Source organism: Trachypithecus francoisi, unplaced genomic scaffold (genome assembly GCF_009764315.1).
Source record: "Trachypithecus francoisi isolate TF-2019V2 unplaced genomic scaffold, Tfra_2.0 Lachesis_group5, whole genome shotgun sequence".
Lineage (NCBI taxonomy): Eukaryota > Metazoa > Chordata > Mammalia > Primates > Cercopithecidae > Trachypithecus > Trachypithecus francoisi.
In genome coordinates, this window is record NW_022681470.1 from 61,123,544 (window position 1) to 61,146,524 (window position 22,981).

The following is a 22,981-nucleotide window of genomic DNA, read 5'->3' on the forward strand; positions in this document are numbered from 1 at the left end:
TGCAAAAAACTTTAAACATATAAAGGATGGCAATAATATGAAATAAACTCTAAAAACTTTTACTAAGGAGACACAGCGAGATCTCCTGCATCTCAAGTGTCTTTGATTTCATGTTTGGTTCTCTCACATCTCTTCTGTTAAATATTTTCAGTCAATTTCTTTGCTTATCCAGTATCACCTACTGATTGGAACTGTTTTCTTTTCTTTCTTTCTTTCTTTTTTTTTTTTGTTTTTGAGACAGAGTCTCGCTCTGTTGCCCAGGCTGGAGTGCAGTGGTGCAATATCGGCTCACTGCAAGCTCCGCCTCCCGGGTTCACGCCATTCTCCTGCCTCAGCCTCCCGAGTAGCTAGGACTACAGGTGCCTGCCATCACACCCGGCTAATTTTTTGTATTTTTAGTAGAGATAGGGTTTCACCATGTTAGCCAGGATGGTCTCGATCTCCTGACCTCGTGATCGCCTGCCTCAGCCTCCCAAAGTGCTGGGATTAAAGGCGTGAGCCACCACGCCCGGCCAGAACTGTTTTCAATCAAATACATAGTAGTAGAAATCTCATAATCCTTTGGGCAGACAAGGCATGGAGTAGATTATTCAATAATTTTGAGACAATGTCTTTTATTCCTTTTAAGCTTCTGCTCCGTAATAACCATCTCCTAACTTTCTGAGTTTTCATGAAACTTTTTTTTTTGAGACGGAGTCTCGCTCTGCCGCCCAGGCTGGAGTGCAGTGGCCAGATCTCAGCTCACTGCAAGCTCCGCCTCCCGGGTTCACGCCATTCTCCTGCCTCAGCCTCCGGAGTAGCTGGGACTACAGGCGCCTGCCACCTCGCCCGGCTAGTTTTTTGTATTTTTTTAGTAGAGACGGGGTTTCACCGTGTTAGCCAGGATGGTCTCGATCTCCTGACCTCGTGATCCGCCCGCCTCGGCCTCCCAGAGTGCTGGGATTACAGGCTTGAGCCACCGCGCCCGGCCGAAACTTATTTTTAAAAGCTTACAAAACCTTTCGGTATTACTGTCAATTGGAGCATGACCAACTTTTACTGATAGTGGGTTTAGTTCAGTTGTACATTTGAAAGTTGTGCAGGATATGGGACAATTCTTGGTTTTGGAAATCTGTCCTGTGCATTGCAGTCACTAAATGCCAAGAAGAGTTTTGCACCCTTAGGATTGAGACAACTGAATGCCCCAAGGGGCCAGAATCATCCCCATTGAAATCACTGGTAGGTTAAGAGCTTCATTCTAGCTTCGTGAAGCCTTGGGCATTTTATTTATCCTTTCTGTGCCTCGGCTTCTTGGATAATTAGAGTACCTATGACTGACATAGAGGATGAGGACTCGTGAGTAAATGCATGTGAAGTGCGTAGAACCAGGTACCTGGCACACAGTAAGCACTTAATGAACCATTGTTATTGCTATTACTATATAGTTATAATAATTACTATTGTTATTAACATTATTAGTATACTGTTAATATGCTTTATATGAAAGACTTCTACTGTTATCTCAAATTGTGCTAAACCACTCCTACAGGCATATAAAATAGCAGCTGGGGATGCCCCTCCCTGCCCCCACCTCTAGCCATGGAACCCACCTGTGAGCTCAGGAGAATTAAGCATTCATGATACTGGGCCCTCCTGGCCTGATTCTCTGGGTACTGGAGCTGAGCCCAGAGGGGCTGTCCACAGTTCACCCTTCTGGAGAGGGACCTTCATAGGGACGTTCCCGGGAAGGGGTATGCAGGCCCTGGAAGGCTGGTGCTGGTCCTCGACCCATGGCAGTCTCATGACCCTGCCATGATGAGAAAGGGGTGGCGTAGTGCAGTTACTCCCTGGGCTGGAGGCGTAGAACTGGCAGGGGAGGGACACCTCAGAGACGGCACAGGCCCTGGTGATGTCTTCCAGCAAAGGCTATAGAGCTAGTAAAGAAGGGGTCCTGGAAAACCTTCTCCTTCTTCCCACATCAGGCCCCTGCAGGTGGCCAGGGAGCCTTTGCAACATCACCACTTCCACTTCCTCACATTTGGAAGTGAATTTGAGTTTTCAAAGTGATTTTCATCCATTTTCTCATTTGCCTTTCTTGAAAGTTCCATAAGATGGTGGTTAACATACCCATTTTCCAGACGAGGAAACTGAGACTCAAGAATTTAATGACTTGTCCAAATCTTCATGCAGCTAGCAAGGAGCATGTTGCTAGGGGCAGGAGTTGAGGATGACATGCCACCTTCTCTCATTGATCTCAGTAACGAGGTGAGGCTCAGGATGAGCAGGGGGCCGTGGTGTGGCCCCAGTTCCCTGGCAGCAGCAGGGTCTGAGGCTTGGCTGCCTGCCTGACCCTGTCGTGCCTCTCTTCAAGAATAAATAAATGATCACACAGTTACACAGCACTGCTCCTTAAAGGGCATTCTGCTAGTTGCATTTTCATTTACATTTATCAGCTACTGCCCCCTTTTTACAAATCCCAACCTGGCTTGATCTGGGCAGGGGCCAGCTGGCATCATCTCTTGAGAGGAGGAGCCAGCCCTTGTCGGTAGGTGCAGTGATGCCCTGTGGTGCTCTGTGGTCTCACATTCCATCTCCTCCCCAAGCCCTTGCCATTGGCTCTGGCTCAGATGGAGGCTGCAGATAAAGGCTCAGTCCCCTGGAAAGTGACGCGTTCTCCAATATACACCCCCCTACCCCAGCCTCTGATGCAGACCCTCCCCTAGAGCCTACATCTGGTCACAACTCTCCTGGGTTCACAAAGGACATCATCCTGGGGATGTGACAACATCCAAAATAGAGTTAAATTTAAAAAATGACCATCCCTGTACTAGCCCTTAGAAATGGGAACAGGTGTCCGGAATTCCGCTTCAGCCATGAAAGCCAAGTCAATGCAAGATTAGGAATTAGGAAGCTTGCTTTCTCATGTCTCTTTCTCGCTTTTTCTTGAGCCATCCCTCCCTCGGACAACGTGCAGAAGCCCAGCTGAGCCTGCCAGTCTCCCGGGTGCACCTCTTCTCTTCCACTACCCACCCCACAAAATTTACCAGGCTTCTTGACTCTTGTTTCCCACAGTAAGATTCCAAATTGAGAAGCACCGGTAAAGCCCTTCACACAGTGTCAATACCTGATAACCACTAAACACCTGTCAAGAGAAATAAACCAAAAGGATGGAGGCAGGATGAGAATTGGGGTGGCGTCATACCTCCCATCAAATTATGCACCTTCTTGTAAAGCAGCAATATAGCGCATTGTGTAGTAATCAAGAAAGCCTGGGAATTCATTTTCTTCTCCTGCTGTCTTATCCTTTGTCTGAGTCAAACCAAGGGAAGGTGTCACGGCCTGAAGCATCTGATACTCCCATTATACAGAACCTTGGGACACACCCTGATCTGGGGTCACCTGAACTGAAATGATGATGCTGGTGTTGGCAGCATACCCTTGCTTCCCCAGCTCCTGGGGATAGAGACCGAAAAGGGCAGGCTGAGGCACAGGGGAGGAAGGGAGCATATGTTTTGCACCCAGCCTATACCCCAGCCCCCATTCCCCTTTCCTACCAACCCCACAAGCCCACAAGCACCACGAGGGCAGACACAGAGTAGGAGACACACACCACACGTACAAAACATTCATTTTATTTCCTGTATTGAGTTTATACAAACTTGCAAGATACAAATGCAGAACTCACTGGAATTCTTCGGTACCTAAATCTAAAAAGAATGCTGCTGAAAGGAGGAAGCAAACTCTCACCTGTTTCAGTCAGGCTGTCCCCTCCTCCTGGGGAGGGGGCTCATTGGCTAGAAAGATGCTAAGGGGATGCTACAGCTGGTTGCCCCCGACAGAGATTCCATCTATCTAACCTTCACCCTTCTTCTAAGGTCACTTTTACACTAAATAAAGACACTGAGATCATAAATTTCCTTGTATGGTTTATTGTCTAATACTAGCAAATCAAATTGGCCCCAATATGTGCATAAATAGATATATGTGTGTGTGTGTGTATATATATGTGTGTGTCTATAATATTTTTTCTTAGTTTTAAGAGCTGCCAGGTAGAGGGTGCCTAAAGGAGAAAGGAACTGGTTCCCTCTTGCCATAGCCAGCCCTGCCCAAAAACATGCCTCTCCCAAAGGTCGGAGAGCAAGTGTGCCACTTGCGATCTCAGAAAATCTTCAAAGTGACAGTAGCAGTATTTGATTGCAGCCTCTTGGTTATTGATCATGGAGGTAATGTGCTCGTTGAGAAGGCCCTGGATGAATAATCAGAGCGTCCCCAGGTGGGTCACTTAGCCCTGTACCCCCATCTGCGCTCTGTTCATTCAGAGCGGGATGTTCTAGGCTGGTGGCAGGATGTCAGTAAACGCCCCAGCTGGGAGGCCAGGCTTCAAACGCTGGCCAGGAGCTCGGCTCTAGATTCCCAAGCCCTTGATTTCAGATCTAGACAAAGACTTCCATCCTGCCCAAATCCTTGCAAGGCCAGAGACCCTTTGCCCAATTTGATGGTTGACAAAGGCTGAGCAGTTTGGAAGGCTGAGCTGGCTTCGTTCGGTGCCCCCGTGGCAGCCTGCTGGGGTAAAGTCCTGGGGGTTTCTTGGGTGAGGTTGAGATGTCACCTTGTCTGTAGGACCCTCCTCGGCTCAGAGGCTGATTTCGCAGTCTGGATGCCAGACTGAGGTACCATGCCTTTGGTACAGCCCCCAGAGAGAAAGGTTGCAGAGGGGGGATGTCATAGATGTGACCCAGACCAGAGAGGGATCGAGTGAAAAGGAGTGTGACAAGCCCAAGGAACTTGTATGTGTCTGTGCTAAAGGGCCAGGGATGGCCCAGAGGATCCCAAGCCGCCTCCTCTGGGCTTCACACCATCTCGTAGACCGACATCCTTAGTGCTGTTTGGCATAGGCTGCCATTACACTGTCTGCTCTTTCCAGCAGGCTGATGAAGAGGGATAGTCTAGCAGCCCATTTGGGGTGCATGCCTGCATGGGTCTCCTTTGTGCATAAAACTGCAAACAGTTCCTTCCAGAGGATTCACGCCTGACAACTGCAGAGGGTCATCAGGAGTGGACAGTGTAATAAAATCCTTAGGCCAGGACTTCCGAGGGAATGCCCTGCCCCTGGCAAGATGCTCTCTGCGTGAGCTCTGGGGACCAGCCCTTTCCTGACTGGGGAATAGGATGGAAGGAAGCCACTGTGGCAGAGGGAAGGGCACAGGGCTGGGACCTAAAGGCAGTTACCCCATCTCCTCACCTCATTTGCCAATTCCATTCAGACATTGCACATTTTGAAAATAGATTTGCTTTTTTTAAACAAAAGCATAAAATAGATCTGTCTTAAAATAAGTCTTTCCTCTCCTCTTCTTTGGATCAAAAAGGCAAGGGGTATGGCCTTGATATGCTAGGAATGATATGGAAAATAAGGGAGAGAAAAACAGGCCTGGGCAGGAACTGTAGGAAAAGATCAGACGTCCAAACAAATATATTACATATATAGATCTATAATATGTATAATCTCCATAAAACATATATTAAGGCATGTAAAGCAACATAAAGAGCCAGCTTTATGAAATAAGAGGTGAGAGAGAGGTGGCAGAGGTGCAGACATTATTTCTTGGTATTTTACATGTATTTCTAAAAAATATAACTAAAAAAAAAAAAAAAAGAGACAGACAAAGCGGCAGGAGTGGAAGGCCCTGAAAAATCTGTTTCCTGTGGAGGGAGAAAGGCGCGGGGGAAAGAGGGAGAGAAGATGACCTGGGAGCCAATCCCACCTGCCAGTCTGCAGGGGAGAAAGGGCAGGTTTGGGGTGCTTGAACTGTGAAGATGGGAAATATAGCCAAGGGTCACGTTTAAAAAACCTGCTAGAAGTGAAGATTGGTGGAATCCTCCCAGGCTGTAATCCCTCAGAAACATGAGAATATCCTAAGCACCTAGAACAGTGCCTGGTACATAAAAGGTGCTCGATAAATATTTGTTGAGTAAATTTTCATCTTTACTTGCCTATGAACCAGTAACTGTCCCAGCCATGAAGGAGTGGAGAGGAGTTAGTAGGTGTTCTTGGGACCGCTGGAGGTCAGGCTGAAGCCTCTGGGTGGCCACTCTAGCAGAGTGAAGGTCTAGGGGCCACGGTGTCTTCAGCTTCCCTCCTTCCTCCTCTCTGGCTACATTCATCTCCAGGTGGGTGGAGCTGAGGAAGAATGCGCTTTGCTTTTCTGTCTCTCCCCCACTGCCCTCCCTGGGCAGGTGGATCGTGAGAGCGCCTAGCCTCAGCCAGTCCTCGTCTGGGATGCCTGGGACGCGGGATGGTCCTGAAATCTTGGGAGGCCTCCCAGATTAAGGCCTCATCCCTCTTCCTCAAAGCATATTCTCAGCTGGATCACTGCACATTCCAGGGGGAACAGGGCAAGAAATATCGCAGAACTGGGTAGGTAAGGCCCCAAGGCTGACCACACCCTACATAAGACAAGTCCTTCTCTCTGCCCCTTACCCCAGGACCGGGAGGCAGACACCAGGCACAGAACTACCAACAGCCATCTCCCAGGTAGTCGCTACTCAACCCCCTTCACTCAGATCCCCACACCAAGCATCTCCACTGAGGCTACCTGTGCTCCACTGGTGGGTCCTCCTGGGGATGAGGTGGGAGGAGCAGAGGAGACAGTCTGGCACTGCACTGGGCACTAACCTAAGGCTCCACCTGGGGAAACCAATCCGATACCCCTTTTCCATCTCCTTCCTTCCTGCTTGACTTGCCAATATGTCCTGCTGCTTCCCCCTCCTCCCACTCTGAGGATCTCTCTCTCTCTTTCTCTCTCTTTCTGTCTCTCTCTCTCTGCTACCCTTCCCAACCTGCCCTCAGACACTGCACAGACCTGCTGTTCTCTAGCCACAACCAGCACTGTTCCCTCTGGGAGCCAATAGCCTCTCCCCATCTCTCATCACCTTGTCTTTGGCTCAAGCAGGGTGGTCAGTCTCCACTGGACCCCAGCAAGCACCCATAAGCAAAGCACTGGGTTTGTCAAAGCCCTGGGTCCAGCTGAGGCAGCCGGGTGGGGCTGATGAGGATAGGGATGACGACAAGTGCTGTCCTCGGTGTCAGGCTGGCTCCAAGAGGCAGTGTCCATCTCCTCTTCACCTCTAGTCCTTACATAAGATAGCCACAAGTGTGTTCTCCACCACAGCATGTCCCACATCAGGGATTGTTCCACTGAAGTCACCACAACCCCAGCCAGAGCAAGGCCGAGGCTCCCTGTGACTTGGGCATTAACGAGGATGGTGCTCCCCACTGCCATCTCAGGCCCTGGCCCAGGACCACGGTGTGAGTAGTGAGAGCTCCAGGGTTAGGCATAGTGGGTGTGTGGACACTGAGGTATCCACGCTCCTCTCGGCAGCAGCCCGTGGCCCCAGCCTGGCTCCCTGCAGCATTCCCATGGGAGTGCAGGGGAAGGGGGCCAGGGTGGGGAGCCAGGACCTCAGGTGGGCAGAGGACGGCTTCAGAATGTGACTCTGTGGAGCTTCACAGCATTGGCCTCAGCCAGGGCTTGCACTGGAGAAAAGAGAAATGGGGTGAGAAGAGGGTTGCACAGAGGAGCAAGGACTCCAGCCAACCTTCCCAGGAGAAAGAAGCCTCATCCTGCAAAAGCCTGGCAGAAACCCACTCTGGTCCTTCAACCCTGACAGGGGAACAAAGGAAAGGAAGTCAGTGTTCTTTTCTACTTGACTGAGAGTGAGCGGCTGTGGGCTAGGGGCAAGGGAAGGGTTCACAGCCTTTGGCTGTAGTTGTCAATGTTATTTTAAATTACAGTAAGATCTGGGAGTTGAGAAACAGCTTCTGAGGGCTTCTGAAGGTTCTGCATCTGTGTATCTCAACAGATGGAAAGCTTGTCAGCAGACAGGAGGCACAGGAGTGGGGTGTCAGGGGAGAGCCTTCCCTGAGAGAAGACAGGTAAGGTCTCGGCTCCATTCCCTGCCTGCTTCTGGAGAAGCAAAGGCCATTGGCATCACAACATCCAAGAAGCGGCCCTGCCAGCCGGTTCCAGCCCAGCACTGCATGGGGAAGCTGGATGGATGGATGGATGGATGGATGGATGGATGGATAGTGGGGAGGAGCGGTACAGGGCACTGGGGTAGGGGAGAAGCAAAATGCCAAAATGAGAGGACACAGATGGCTCAATGGGGGTGAAGGAAGGGGCCCCACTCCCCAGGTGGATGAAATACAGTAGAAAAGTGCTTACGTCAGAGCTCAGACCCGCATGGTATGGCTGCTGTCGGCGCCCCGTGGGGATTCAGACGACAGGGGGTTGGCTGGAGGAGTCGGGGAAGCAGGGGAGGTGGGAGGGCTTGGGGTGGCACATTGCACTGGAAACAGAAATGAACAGGGAGGTGAATGCAGGTGGGTGGGGAAGGAGGGTGGGCATCCAGAGCAAGCGAGGCCCTCCCCAGGCGGGGAGCGAGGCAGGGAGGCAAGCAGAGAGAGAGCACTGAGCTTGGAGCTTGCTCAAGCTAGGCCAAGCTGTCCTCGTTCCCAGGGCATCGTGGAGGAGAGTGTGAGGCCCCAGAGGAGACCTCGCCGAATCTAGGCTCTGCTGAGAACCAGTGTGACTGTGGGTAAGGCCAGGCCCTCTCTGGGCCAAGGGCTCCCCTCCCATCCACACAATGGGGAGATTCCCACACCTCTCTGCGGCTGTGCAGACGGAACCAGGGAGTGGTACTTTATATACCGCAGTGTCACTAACGATAATGATTAATAGTGCAGTAAAATCACACCAATCCAAACCATCTGGCTCCATTTAATGAACAGAAGTGAAGTGACCACCATGTTAATCAGTGCCATCAAAACAGAGATTTCTGATCAACTTAAAGCGAGTTCTGTTAACTTGGCACAGTCAAGGGCTCAGAAACATGTTCCCTGCTAACACTTGAGACCTCCTTTCATCAGTCCAGTAAAGTCAAACTTCAGTCCACCCCTAAGCAAATCGAGACAAGCCTGAAATGACGTTTGAATTACTGAGATTTTACTCTATTATCATTATTATTCCATGTTAAGAATAGTAAAGTGGAAGGACAATGAGAAGGGAAGACTTATTACTGGGGACAAGCTCTATGCAGCCTCCAGACCCTCATGCATCCTCACTGAAGCTGTGAGGCAGGAGGATGGCAGAGACAACATCCTCGCTCAGGCTCAGAAAGGAACCAGACCTCAGCCAGGGTCACACTGCATTTCCACCGAGAGAAGGGTCCCAACATTGAACTTCCCAGTCCCTCGTCCCCACCCTATCCTGAACCTCATCACCTTCCCTGTCGCCTGTGCAAGAGAAAGAGCCAAGGTGGCTACTCTCGTTACATATCTAATACACCTACATGTGCATAGAACACATGTAGCTCTCGCATGGATGTGAAGTTGTCTGCCTATACACAATACAAAGTTTGTGCATGGGATCTGGCAACACCATGTCATTACACTCATTGCACACAGCTCACAATAAGCGTATTTGTGTACTTCCAAGCCTGCACCCTTCCATGTGACCCAACACTTATAACTTCACGTGCAAATACACTCACAAACACTTTCAAACACACATTCGTGTGCATAGCCACATCACTGACCCAACGCTTAGTCATCTAGCAGTCTCAACTTCTAAAATAGCCAAGAAACCAAAAACACAGCAAAAGATATCTCCAGGAAGCCAACATAGAGGTTTACAGCCTACAGGAAACGCAGTGAGGCTCTCAGAATTTACTCATAGGGCCCCTTAGAGTCCAGTTACTCTTATTGATACACAATTCTAATAGGTGTTGACTCGCTGGGTTTCTAGCCCAGGGGAGATTAGAAACAGGAAAATTCAAAGAGACAGAGGAATTGGGAGGCCCACTGACATCTGTAAGAAAGCACGACTGAGGAGAGAAAATGTTTTGTAAAAAGCAGACATAACAGCTTTAAAAGAGTGACAGTTTGGGAACATTTAGCATAGCTACAAACAGATCTATGTCCATTGTGGCCCTAGGGACATTCCTTTAACAGAGGTCGGCAAAATAAAGATATTTATAATGTAATACAGGAGCAAGAAAAGGTCATATGTAAACAGAACTTTGTTAAGAAGGCAGAAAAATACTAAATATATATTAGAAACATATCCATCAACATAGTTAAAATTTGCATGTGCTGCAGATGTGAATCACACATATGTGATATTATAAAGTGTGCAAAGTACCACATGTGTGCAGAAATGATCAGTCACACATACTCACATTCATGACACTGTACTTTCTCCCAGCCTGTGCACACAGACATAAGTTCACAATACTGCAATATATACACTGTACACAACATATACACAAATATGCTTTATCATTTCCCATACTGCAGAAAAGCCAATCACACATAAATACAAGCATTCATAAACAGCACCTCCACCAATGTATTGTACACTCACATACATGTACATTTATGCTCCAACAGCTTACCATATACCACCTGGACTCATAATGGGTCTCCACACAACGTCCTTAGACATTTTACACAGATACACACATTGCTACATTTGTACTCAAACCTTGCCTCCATTCTCACACTGCACACTTGAATACACACAAATAAATGCATGTATCTACAAACATTACCAGATCCAGACACTGCACATGACATCCACGCCACACGTACAAACTCAAAAATGCCATAACTTCCCACATATTACATACCTGAGTCTGCACGCACCGGGTGGATTTGTAAGCATAACAGCATTCCTCACTGATTACTCTGTCCACCCCACACACCACACACGGGCACTGAACTCTACTCGTTGTACCCGATGCACATAATGCTCATGACCTGTGCCCAGCACTGCCACACACACAGTGTCCTGGGTGTGAACCTATGCCCGCATAGTGCATGCCCAGGACCAGCCTTGCTGTGTCTGGCAGAGCTGTAGCTCTGGGGAGCTGGGCCACAGGCCAGGGGTGGTGGGAACAGTGGGCTAAGTCTGAGGTCTGGCCCTGCCACAGCCATTTTTTAAATAGTTGGGGTTTTGGCAAAAGCAAGGTGACCATTTGGTTTCAGCACACAGACCCTGACATGTAAGCCCGTGTGTATCAAGATGGAAATCGGATAGGCCGGGTGGGTTTTGTTTTCATGGAACCTTTGGCTGAGGAACTGTAGTAGAGAGAGCCAGGGGCTGGGGCTGGGGCAGAGCAAAGTTTTTAAACCGGCCTGTCTCTCTAACCCCTTGAAACAGGAAGTTGCCTTTTGCCCAGAGCATGTGGAATCTGATCTTTGGAAGGTTCAAGTTCATTTTGGAGCTAAACTACAGGGAGGTTCAACAGAGGCCTGCTTCCTTGTGGCCAAACTGGTTTTGCTGCCTTTTGGCTGCAGGATGGGGCTCTCTGAAGCTGTCCCTTCTCTTCCCCTCAACTCCAGCCTAAAGACAGCCTCTCCCTGAACTACCTCCAAGGGTCTCCCTGGACACCCATTCTAAAGTCCATTACACCCTAACTGGCAGAAGGTTCTTCATTAAGGCTTACTTAAATCCTCTTTGCCGTAGCTAAAATCTTCTGGTTTCTGAAAATATCCATATTTAAAATAATTAGCAAAATGACAAATGGTTCTATTTCTACTTCGTCTATTGCTATTTCAACTACTACTACCAGCATCACAGCGCTACTGCTACTGTCAACACTACTATGGCTTGTGAGCATATATTGAGCACTTACTGAATGCTAGGCACTGTGCTAGGTGTTTGGCACACATTGTTTCCAATCCTCATACCACCAGAACTGGAGGCAGGAATTTTGATTTGAATTTCACAGATTAGGAAATGGAACCTCAGAGCACCAGAATTTGAATCCTCCTTAATCACCAACATGAAACGCCATCCCTTCCACTATGTTCCGAGCCACGGTTCTAACCTGCTTATGGCTCTTGCCTGGGCTACTGGAATTGCGGCCTGCACACCTGCTCTCGCCCCTCTGCCAATGTCATCTCCAACCATGGCTCCCCCTTCTGAGTCATTCCTCTTAACTGGCCTTCAAAGTTCTCACTCTCACTCTACCTCTCTATCCTAAACACCTTTATCTTGATGAAGGGAACAGTCTCCCAGGCTCCTTGACTTACCCACTGTCTCTCCTCTCCCTTTAACCCTCCCATTCATACAGAATCTCTTTCATTCTTAAAAGCTCAACTACATTTTCATCTATTCTGGGATGATATCTCAGACTGAGCAGAAGCTGACCCTGTTGATCTCAGCCCTATCAGCATCTAGTCAGGACCTGGTAGCCTTTGTATCAGTGTGAAGTCAGTTCCTCATAGTCATCTTTTCTTAGCAGAAAAGTGTGTTTGGATCAGTAGCCAAGGTGATAATTGTGTTGCTCTCAACTCTTTGGTTGCCTGCACCATCTTTTCTAGGATTCTTCCTATTTGCATGCAGCAAAAGCAGGAAATGAAAGGATACTCTGGAATACCTGGCCCTCTCCCTGAAACTGAGAAATAGTTTTATCTTTCTCAGTCAAACTCAGTTATCATCTTTTCTCTGTGCCTTTCCCTGGCCTGCCCGGGCAGAATGGCTCCCCATGCTCTGCGTGGCCTCTGGCCATTACTCCCTAAGGTGGCTGTAAGGATCATTCCGGCTCTGAGCTCCTGGATGCAGCAACTCTGGCCCCTTTGCACCTCCCTGAGCCTAGCACAGTACCTGGTGCTCAATAGATGCTCGTCTCAACCTTGAGGAGCATCTCCTCAGCCTTGTATCTCTTTGCTACTGCCCCCCTGGTAGCAGTGCTGCGCTTCCTCCCCTAAAACTGGTCAGCTGGTTTCCCTGGCAGGGTGGAGCGAGGCCCAGCCCCTCTCACCAGACAGCATGCGGCCCCTGCGGGAGGCCTCGGTCGCCAGGGCGCAGGAGATTTCAATCCGCTTCTCCTGCTCCTGCAGCTGGCTCTCTGAGTCCTGGGGCACGTCCACAGAGTCCCCCTCGCCGATGGGCACCACGTTCTGCATACTGAAGAGGCACAGACACACAGAAATGGAGGGAGGGACAGGATGGTCCAAGTGGCTTCGGGGGGCCTGCGGACTGAGGTTGGCAGGGAGGGCCAGGGCCCCATGAATGTGCAGTCTCTGATTCCCAGCAAGGCTGTCCCTAGGAGTGAGTGGGACCCTGGCAAAACACAGGTTGAGACCCCTACCCTCAATGTTCTCAAATGAATTAAAAGGTTCAAGTGAGCATTTAGGGCAGCCTTGAAGGGGAAAAGAAGTCACCAGAGGGCGAGCCTTCAGTTTTGTCTTGATGGTGTGATGTGCACGAGCCTGGCGGGTCTTACTAGCACCTGACAGCAGCATCCTTGCCTCTGCCGGTAGCTGGGCCCTGTCTGCTGCCTGGAGCCACCACCTTTATGTGCTCTCCCCTGGGGAGGCTCTGTGCCCCCAACAATTTCTAGTGGCCCAGGTGTCCTAGGTGCCAGGGTGGGCAGAGGAAGTAGAAGTAGAGGCTCACCCAGGCCAGTTACCTGGATTTGGCAATGAGTGTCTTGATCCTCTCCACCTTCTTCTGCTTCTCCTTCAACTCCTCAGGGCTCAGAGGAGTGTCAGGCTCCAGGTCAATGTACCGTTCGGGGATGAGGACTTTGTCTGGAGTGGAGAGCTATGGAGGGGCTGGGGTTACCACCTCTGTCCCTTCTCAGAGTCTCCCACTACAGCCCTTCCTGGCTCCACTCACCTCCTTATTGATGTCTACATCATAATGCTGGGGCTCTAGCTCCATTTTGCGAAGCCGGGCAATTTCCTCCCGGGGTGTCTCGTAGGCCTGCCCACCAGGCTCCTCTGCCCGCAGGGCTGCCTCCAGGTTGGAGATGTCCACCTCGTGGATGCTGCGGTGGCGGCGCACCTAGGGGACAGCAGCGTCATGATCGCATCACGGCTACCCATGGCTCCAGGTAGCCCTAGCCATGCCCTGTCCTCGCTTTCCCTTCCCAGCTCGACTGATCTAGCTGCCACCCCACTGCTCCCACCGCACCCCACTGCAGAACTATCCTCTTTCCTTTCTACGGACCCAAAGCCTGCCCACCTGCCAGGCCCCAGAGGCAACATCTCATCAGCATCTCTTGTCAGTTCTTGCTGTTCCCCATCCTGCTGTACCCTGTATTCACATTCTTTGCTATATATTTTGGGCAGTTGAGTTAGTGTGACTTGTATTGATTTCTTCTTTTGATTTTTTAAGAAACAGGGTCTTGCTGTCGCTCCAGCTGGAGTACGGCCACAGAATCATAGCTCGCTGCAATCTCAAACTCCTGGCCTTGAGTCCTCCCATCCCAGCCTCCTCCCAAGTAGCTGGGACTATAGGTGCATCCACCATGCCCAGCTACTTGTTAAACATGTTTTTATAGAGACAGGATCTTACTTTGTTGTCAGGCTGGTCTCAGACTCCTGGCCTCAAACGATCTTCCCACCTTGGTCTCCCAAAGTGCTAGGATTACTTGCATGAGGAGCCAACCACACCCAGCTAACTTCTAATGATTTCATACTATCGAAGTCCTAATCCATCAACTAGAATGTAAGCTGTTGAGGACAGGACTTATGAGTCATAATTTTTCCATATTTCTAAAATTTAATGGAAAGAAAAGTTAAGTGATGTCTTGGGCTACATCCGGCTCTGTACTTAATATAGCTGTGTAGCCCAGGAATCCTTTAATTTCTCCTCACTTTGTTTCCCCATCTGCAAAATAGGATAATAATTTCTAACCCAATGTTGCTAAAAGGATTAAATGAAATAACATGAAAGGGATTTCTGGGTTATATTGTGCCATGTGATGGTGAGCTACTATGATTACCTTCATCGCAGCCAGCCCAATGCTAGGCACAGAGGAGATGCTCCAGAAATGTGCGTAAGTGACAGCTATTTCTGTGTGGTGAATTCTGTACTATTCTCTATTAAGTGAATTTTGTATAATTCATTTCAACAAAAATAATTAAGGCATTCCTTTTTGTGAGTTATTTTCTTTAAACAAGAAAAAGTCAACACTTGAAGGACTCTTCCGCCGGTGGGAGAAAGGACTCTCTGGCTCTCCCAGGTGCCCAGTGTGGGTTCTTTCCCCTCTCCTTCCTCTCAAATCCCCCAGGCCCCGGCTGGCCATGCCCTGGGAGTAGAAGTGTTTGCAGATGCCAGGCTCATGCCTGTGGGTAGCTGGGAAGGCATTACCACTTTGTAGGCTGGCCGGGGACTGGGGTCGGGGGCCGGGCTGGCCGGGAGCTGCAGGCTTCTCCGCTTCTCCTTCATGGAGCCACTCTGGTGCCGCCGCATTCGGTCAATCTGCTCCTCCACGCTCATCTTGACTTTCCCCTCGCCAGGAAACACAGCACTCTTGGGGCGTTCCTGTTGCCATGGGAAAACAGGGCTCTGACAAGTGCCTTATCCCCCACCCAGATTTTCCATCCTGAACCCTTAACATTTACCTTCTACGGGAAGTCTGCCTGTAGTGGGCTGAAGAGTGGTCCCCAAAAGATATGTCCAAGAACTGACCCCAGGTACCTGAGAGTATAACCTTATTTAGAAATATGAGATCATCCTGAATTAGAGTGGGCCCTAAATCCAATGGTGTGTCCTCATAAGAGACAGAAAAGAAGATGACATGCAGAGTAGAGGTGACGTGAAGAGGGAGGCAGAGATCAGAGTGGTTCATTTACTCAGAAAGGAATGCCAAGGATTGCCAGCAATACCCAGAAGTTAGGAGAGAAGCCTAGGACAGGTTCTCCCTCACGGCCTCCAAAAGGAGCCAAACCTGCCACCACCTGGATGTTGCGCTTGTGGCCTCCACATCCATAAGAGCATATGCTTCTACTGTTTTAGGTCACCCTGTGTGTGGTGGTTTTTCACAGCAGTCCAAGGAAACTAACACAGATTTTGGTACTGGGAAAGGGGTGCTGCTATAACACATAGCTAAAAATGTGGTAGAGACTTTGTAATTGGCTAACAGGTAAAGGTTGGGAGAATTTCAAGGTATATAATAGAAAAAGTCTAGTGGATTTCCTTGAAGGGATGACTGGCAGAAATAAGAACTTTAAGGATGATTCTGGTGAGGGCTCAGAGGAAGTGAACAGCATAGAAAAGAAAGCTTCTATTGCCCTGGAGAATACAGTTATGCCTCGGTATCCCAGGGGACTAGTCCGAGGATCCTGATGGATAGCAAAAGTCGTGAATGCTCAAATCTCTGCTATAAAATGGCATAGATGTGCATATAACCTACACGTATCCTCCAGTATACTTTAAATCACCTTTAGATTACTTACAATACCTAATACAATGTAAATGCTATGTAACTAGTTGTTATCCTGTATTGTTGGCTTTTTACTTTTTCTTTCTTTCTTTCTTTTTTTTTCTGAGATGGGGTCTTGCTCTGTCACTCTGGCTGGAGTGCAGTGGTGCAATCATAGCTCACCACAGCCTCGAACTCCTGGGTTCAAGCAATCTTCCTGCATCAGCCTTCCAAGTAGCTGGGACTACAGACACATACCACTGCACCTGACTAATTTTTAAATTATTATTTGTAGAGATGAGGACTTGCTTTGTTGCCCAAGCTGTTTTCAAACCCTTAGCTTCAAGCAATCCTCTCGTCCCAAAGTGCTGGGATTATTGGCATGAGCCACCACACCTGGCCTATATTGCTTTTTATTATTTTATTTTTACTGTTTTGTTTTTTATTATTTTTCTCCCCTAAATATTTTTGATCTGTGGTGGCTGAATCCACAGATGTGGAACCCAGAGATATGGAGGGCCCATCGTATATATATCATGAATGGAATGCTGGTAGAAATATGAATGTTAAAGATGCTTCTGGTAAGGTCTCAGAAGGAAATAAGAAATGTATTATTAGAAACGGAAGAAAAGCCATCTTTATTATAAAGTGGCAGAAATGTGAATGTATTGTTTTCTACTGCTGAGTGGAAACAGAACTTGAAGGCTGTAATGAACTTAGATATTTAGCTGAGGAGATTTCCAAACAAAGTGTTGAAGGTGTGGCTTGGTTTCTCTTTGTACTTGTAGGAAAATTATAGAGAAGATAAATTGAGAAAATAACTGTTAAGCCAAGAGAAACCAGCACTTTTTTATTTGGGAGGTTCTCAGCCTACCTAGTTCACAAAGGATGCTGAAGTTAGGAAACTCATTGTAGGAACAGTGTGCCCTAGAGAGAGGGTCAAGGATGTGGCTGGACAACATTTTGCGAAAGAGATTAGGTATGTCTCACGAACCCAGTCGACCATCCCAGAAGAAGCCAGAAATAGAGATGGAGTTATCTAGAATGGATACCCTTGAAATACAAAGGGGGCCTACAAAGTTTTTGAGACTGTTATATATGCAGAAACACTGCTAGGTGGTACAGAAAGGGACAGAGATAAGATGAAATGAAAATAGCTGTGAGACTTCTGGGATTCTACAGGCAGGAAATAGGCTAATAGAGGTAGTTAGCTGATTTGCTCCAGACGACCACCAGAGTAAATGCCAGAGAATAGGCAAGTAGGCAAAGTAAAAGAAAACTTTATTTACAAGCCAATGTGAAGGAGGGGCGAGATTCACCGGTCTCCAGCGGTGGAGGCCGACGAAGTCGCTCCGGCGTTCTCGGGGGAGGTTCCTAGGTCCGCACACGAGCAGGGGCCAAGGAAGTTCGCACCACGTGCCTGCCGGGAGCGGCTTTTATGTCCTGGGCCCGGGAGAGGGCGGGCAGTGGGCGGGACATAGGCGGGTCAGGGGCGGGGGAGGTAGGCGTGGCTAGGCGGGTTCCGATTTTTCTCCGTGGGAGGTCGGGTTGCGCCTGCGCAGTCGACCCGTGTCTTTCCCGGGCGCGGGAAAGTTAACAATGAAGAACCGGGAAATGTGCCATTTTAGTCCCTTTGTTCTTTTTGTTCCCTCCCTCCCTCCGTCCAGACATTAGCTACACACACATGCTAACCTTCAAGGAAAAGCAAGAATGACTCAGAACAAAGCTGTGGATGCAGAGGCAGGGTCCAAAGAGGCAGGGTTCAAAGAAGCAGGCCTAGAGGCAGGGGCTGATGGAGCCTCTGTGGACCCAGAGGGCAGGAAAGTGAGTCACAGAGGATTATTCTCAGGCCTTGAAAACTAATAGAATTTTCCCTGGTGGATTTGAAACTTGCTTGGAATGGTGACCCCTTTGTTCCTTCCAATTTCTCCTTGTTGGGACAGCAATGACTTACTTTTTAAATTTTTTTATTTTTTAAAATTTATTTTTAAAATAGAGACAGGGTCTCACTGTGTTGCCCAGGCTGGTCTCAAACTTCTGGGCTCAAGTAATCCTTCTGCCTCAGCCTCCCAAAGTGCTGGGATTATAGGCGTAAGCCACCACACCTGGCCAGGAATGACTTATGCCTCTCCTCCAGCACTGTATTTTGAAAGCAGATTTTCTTTCTCTTTCTTTCTTTCTCTTTCTTTCTTTCTTTCTTTCTTTCTTTCTTTCTTTCTTTCTTTCTTTCTTTCTTTCTTTCTTCCTTCCTTCCTTCCTTCCTTCCTTCCTTTCTTCTTTCCTTCCTTCCTTTCCTTGTTTTTTGTTTTGTTTTGTTTTGTCTTGTTCTGTTGTCCAGGCTAAAGTGCAGTGGCATGACCACAACTCACTGCAGCCTCAACCTCCAGGGCTCAGACAATCTTCCAGCCTAAGCCTCCTGGAGCAGGCTAGGACTATAGGCATGCACCACCACACCTGGCTAATTTTTTTTTTTTTTTTTTTGAGATGGAATCTCGCTCTGTCACCCAGGCTGAAACACAGTGGCGTGATCTCAGCTCACTGCAACCTCCGCCTCCCAGGTTCAAGCGATTCTCTTGCCTCAGGCTCCTGAGTAGCTGAGATTACAGACATGTGCCACCATGCCCAGCTAATTTTTGTATTTTTAGTAGAGACGTGGTTTCACCATGTTGGCCAGGCTGGTCACTAACTCTTGACCTCAGATGATCCACCTGCCTCGGCCTCCCAAAGTGTTGGGATTACAGGTGTGAGCCACTGCACCCAACCCATCCAGCTAATTTTTAATGTTTTTTGTAGAGGCAGGGTCTCACTATGTTGTCCAGACTGGTCTCAAACTCCTGGGCTCAAGTGATCCTCCTGCCTTGACCTCCCAAAGTGCTGGGACTACAGGCATGATCCACTGCACTTGGCCAATTAATTTGTTTTCTAGTTTTACAAATGGAGAGATTTTGCCCCAAAATGGATTGTACCTAGAGTTTCATGCATACCAGATGGAGATGATTTAGATGATGAGATTTGGGACTTCTGAGCTGATGATATTTCAATGACATTTTAAACTTAGGATGCAGTCATGGACTGAGGCTTTTGGGAATGTTGGTTAGGTGAATGTATTTTGCAAGTGAAATGAGCATGAAATTTGGGTATCATAGAGTGGACTGAAGTTGTTGAATAGTAGCCCCCAAAGGAGATGTCCAAGTCCTAGCCCCAAATACCTGTGACTGTAATCTTATCTGGAAATAGGTCTCTGCAGATGTAATTAAGAATCTCAAGATGAGATAATCCTGGATGAGGGTGGGCCCTAAATTCAATGATGGGTATCCTTATATGGGACAGGAAAGAAGACACACAGAAAAGGAGGTGATGTGAAGATGGAGGCAGAGATTTGGTTGATGCATCTACAACCCAAGGAATGCCAAGAGTTACCAGGAACCACCATAAGCCAGGAGAAAGGCATGAAACAGATTGTGTCTCAGTGTCTCCAAAGGAACCAACCCTGCTGTCACCTTGATTTTGGACTTCTAGCCTCCACGACTGTGACAGAATGTTTCCATTGTTTTAAAGCTCCTGGTTTGTGGTAATTTGTTAACTCCTGGCAGCCCTAGGAAATTCACACTGCCTTGGGTCAGCACAGTTGACTCTGAACACTGACTTTTGTTGCCTTCCCTGCTTTGTATTTCATCAATAGCATAGTACAATAATTTTGTAAAATACTCTTTTATATTTTTTATTCATATGTGATGGTTAACACTGAGCATCAACTTGACTGGATTGAAGGATACAAAGTATTGATTCTGGGTGTGTCTGTGGGGGTGTTGCCCAAAGAGATTTGCATTTCAGTCAGCGGACTGGGGAAGGCAGATCCACCCTTAATCTGGTGGGCACAATCTAATCAGCTGCCAGTGAATATAAAGCAGGTGGAAAAACGTGAAAAGGAGAGATTGGCCTAGCCTCCCAGCCTACATCTTTCTCCCATGCTGGATGCTTCCTGCTCTCCAACATCGAACTGAAGTTCTTCAGTTTTGGGACTCGGACTGGCTCTCCTTGCTCCTCAGCTTGCAGGCAGCCTATTGTGGGACCTTGGGATCATGTAAGTTAATACTTAATAAACTCCCCTTTATACATATAAATAAATATATATATGTATATATCCTATTAGTTCTGTCCCTCTAGAGTACCCTAACTAATACAGATTTTGGTATTAAGGATGGAGTTCTTTCATTGGTTTTGGGGCTTCTGGAGTTGGCTGCTTAGTATGATTGGACCCAAAAATGCTAAGGACTCTACTTCTAATAGTATGGAGAACACTGATAGTCCTTGGCATGAACTGTTCAGAGAGTTATGCAAAATAAATGCATTTGACACTCTTGATTCATGGTTCGTTGAGAGGCAAGGAGTTTACTGACTCCACATAATACCTTTGACCATATGTAGAGAACCAAGGAACATAGTGAAGCTGGTTGGTTGCTCCTAAGTTCAGTAGACAGTGATGAAAGAAAATGATGAACTCAGGGATTATATCTCCCAGCTTCAGAAGCAGATACTGAGCCTCAAATATGCTAAGACTGTCCTGAGTTAGAGTCTTATCTCCTATAGAGAAAGAGCTGAAATTGTGTAAAAACAGACACAAGCTCTTATCGTGTGAGTGGCTGACCTGCAATGAAAGATGCATGCACAGCCTTGCCAAGTGTCTACTATTAAAGTGAGGGCATTGATTGGAAAAGAATGGGACTCTGAAACTTGGAATGGGGACATGTAGGAAGACCCTGATGAAGCTAGGGACACTGAGTTTGTAAACTCTTATGAACCTTTTTTGCCAGAAGGAACAGCTTCTCCATTCCCAATAGTGGCAACATCCCCTCCCCGACCCATGCTGCCATCAACTTTTCCACCTTTGTCTGAGGAGATAAACCCTGTGCTACCAGAGACAACAGTCATGGCCTCCCCTGAAGCAGTTGCCAGGCAAGATAATGTTGATTCTCCTCGGGAGGCACCCCCAACACCTCTGTTTGCTTCTAGACCTACAGCTAGACTAAAATCCCAGTGGGCCCCTAGAGGTGAGGTTGAGAGTGTGACCCATGAGGAGGTATGCTACACTCTAAAAGAACTGTTTGCGTTCTCTAATTATATCAGCAGAAATCTGGAGAACAGGCATGGGAATGGATATTAAGAGTGTGGGATAATGGTGGAAGGAACGTAGTATTGGATCAGGCTGAATTTATTGATTTGGACCCACTAAGTGGGGACTCTGCATTTAATGTTGCAGCTCAGGGAGTTAAAAAAAAAGGTTCTAATAGTTTATTTGCTTGGTTAGCTGAAATATGGATTAAAAGATGGCCCACTGTGAGCAAGCTGGAAATGCCTGCTCTCCCTTGGTTTAATGTAGAGGAAGGGATCCAAAGGCTCAGGGAGACTGCAATGGTGGAGTGGATTAGTCACTTTAGACCTACTCATTCCAGCTAGGAGAGTCCAGAAGATACACCCTTGACCAATGCATTATGAAACAGATTTGTGAGGGCAGCACTTGCATCTTTGAAGAGCTCTATAATTGCTGTTTTCTGCATGTCAGATCTAATGGTGGGAACTGCAGTCACTCAACTACAAAATTTAAATACAATGGGAATAATTGGATCCCGAGGTGGCAGGGTCCAAGTGGTGGCACTCAACCATCAAAGGCAAGGTGGGTGTAGCTACTGTAATGGACAGCAGAGGCAAAACAGCAATCAGAATAGTCTGACTCGTGTAGACCTCTGTCATTGGCTAACTAATCCTGGTATTCCTAGAAGTGAAATTGGTAGGAAGCCTACTGCATTCCTACTTAATTTATCAAGCAGAAAACTTCCAAGTCAAATGGACAAAAGACTAATTTGAATTATAAAAACAGAGAATCATAGCCTCTCAGTCAATTTCCAGACTTAAGCCAGTTTACAGATGCAGAATCCCTTGAATGAAGGGGAGGCTGGGTCCTCTTGAGGAAGGACCCCACTACATTACCGACAAATTATGCAGTGAATCTTTCTTCCATCCTTCTCCAAGGAAACCTCTGGCTTTTTACCAGGGTGACTGTGCCTTGGGGAAAGGGAAGTGATTAGACATTTCGAGGACTACTGGACACTGGCTCTGAGCTGATGTTGATTCCAGGGGACCCAAAATGTTACTGTGGTCCTCCAGTTAAAGTAGGGGCTTATAGAGGTCAGGTAATTAATGGAGTTTTAGCTCAGGTCTGACTTACAGTGGGTCCAGAGGTTTCCCAGACTCATCCTGTGGTCATTTCCCCAGTGCCAGAATGCATAATTGGCATAGATATACTTAGCAGCTGGAAGAACCCCCACACGGGCTCCCTGACTGGTAGGGTGAGGGCTATTATGGTGGGAAAGGCCAAATGGAAGCCATTAGAGCTGCCTCTATCTAGAAAAATAGTAAATCAAAAACAGTACATATCCCTGGAGGGATTGAGGAGATAGTGCCACCATGAAGGACTTGAAAGATGCAGGGGTGATGATTCCCACCACATCCCCATTCAACTCTCCCATTTGGCCTGTGCAGAAGACAGATGGATCTTGGAGGATGACAATGGATTATCGTAAGCTTAACCAAGTGGTTACTCCAACTGCAGCTGCCTGTACCAGATGTGGTTTCATTGCTTGAGCAAATTCACACATCTCCTGGTATCTGGTATGCAGCCATTGACAAGGCAAATGCCCTTTTTCCATTCCTGTCCATAAGGCCCACTAGAAGCAATTGCCTTCAGTTGGCAAGGCCAGCAATATACCTTTACTGTCCTACCTCA

General features: G+C 47.9%; 1 protein-coding gene across 21 annotated transcripts in view; it reads right to left on the minus strand.

The window, feature by feature from the left end:
* Positions 1 to 3,595: 3,595 nt before the first annotated feature.
* PLEKHA6 (pleckstrin homology domain containing A6) overlaps positions 3,596 to 22,981 on the minus strand; it is a 158,607-nt gene continuing 139,221 nt past the window's right edge. For 15 of the 21 annotated variants that reach the window (XM_033197530.1, XM_033197533.1, XM_033197528.1 and 12 more), the window contains 6 exons: positions 15,144 to 15,320; positions 13,665 to 13,832; positions 13,456 to 13,589; positions 12,805 to 12,950; positions 8,202 to 8,325; positions 3,596 to 7,513 (listed from right to left, as the gene is read on the minus strand). In XM_033197530.1, the coding sequence (XP_033053421.1) occupies positions 8,210 to 8,325; positions 12,805 to 12,950; positions 13,456 to 13,589; positions 13,665 to 13,832; positions 15,144 to 15,320 (741 nt within the window). In that variant the 3' untranslated portion in view covers positions 3,596 to 7,513; positions 8,202 to 8,209. The remainder of the gene's footprint in view (positions 7,514 to 8,201; positions 8,326 to 12,804; positions 12,951 to 13,455; positions 13,590 to 13,664; positions 13,833 to 15,143; positions 15,321 to 22,981) is intronic. The other 6 variants (XM_033197535.1, XM_033197529.1, XM_033197545.1 and 3 more) reach the window with 2 other exon arrangements.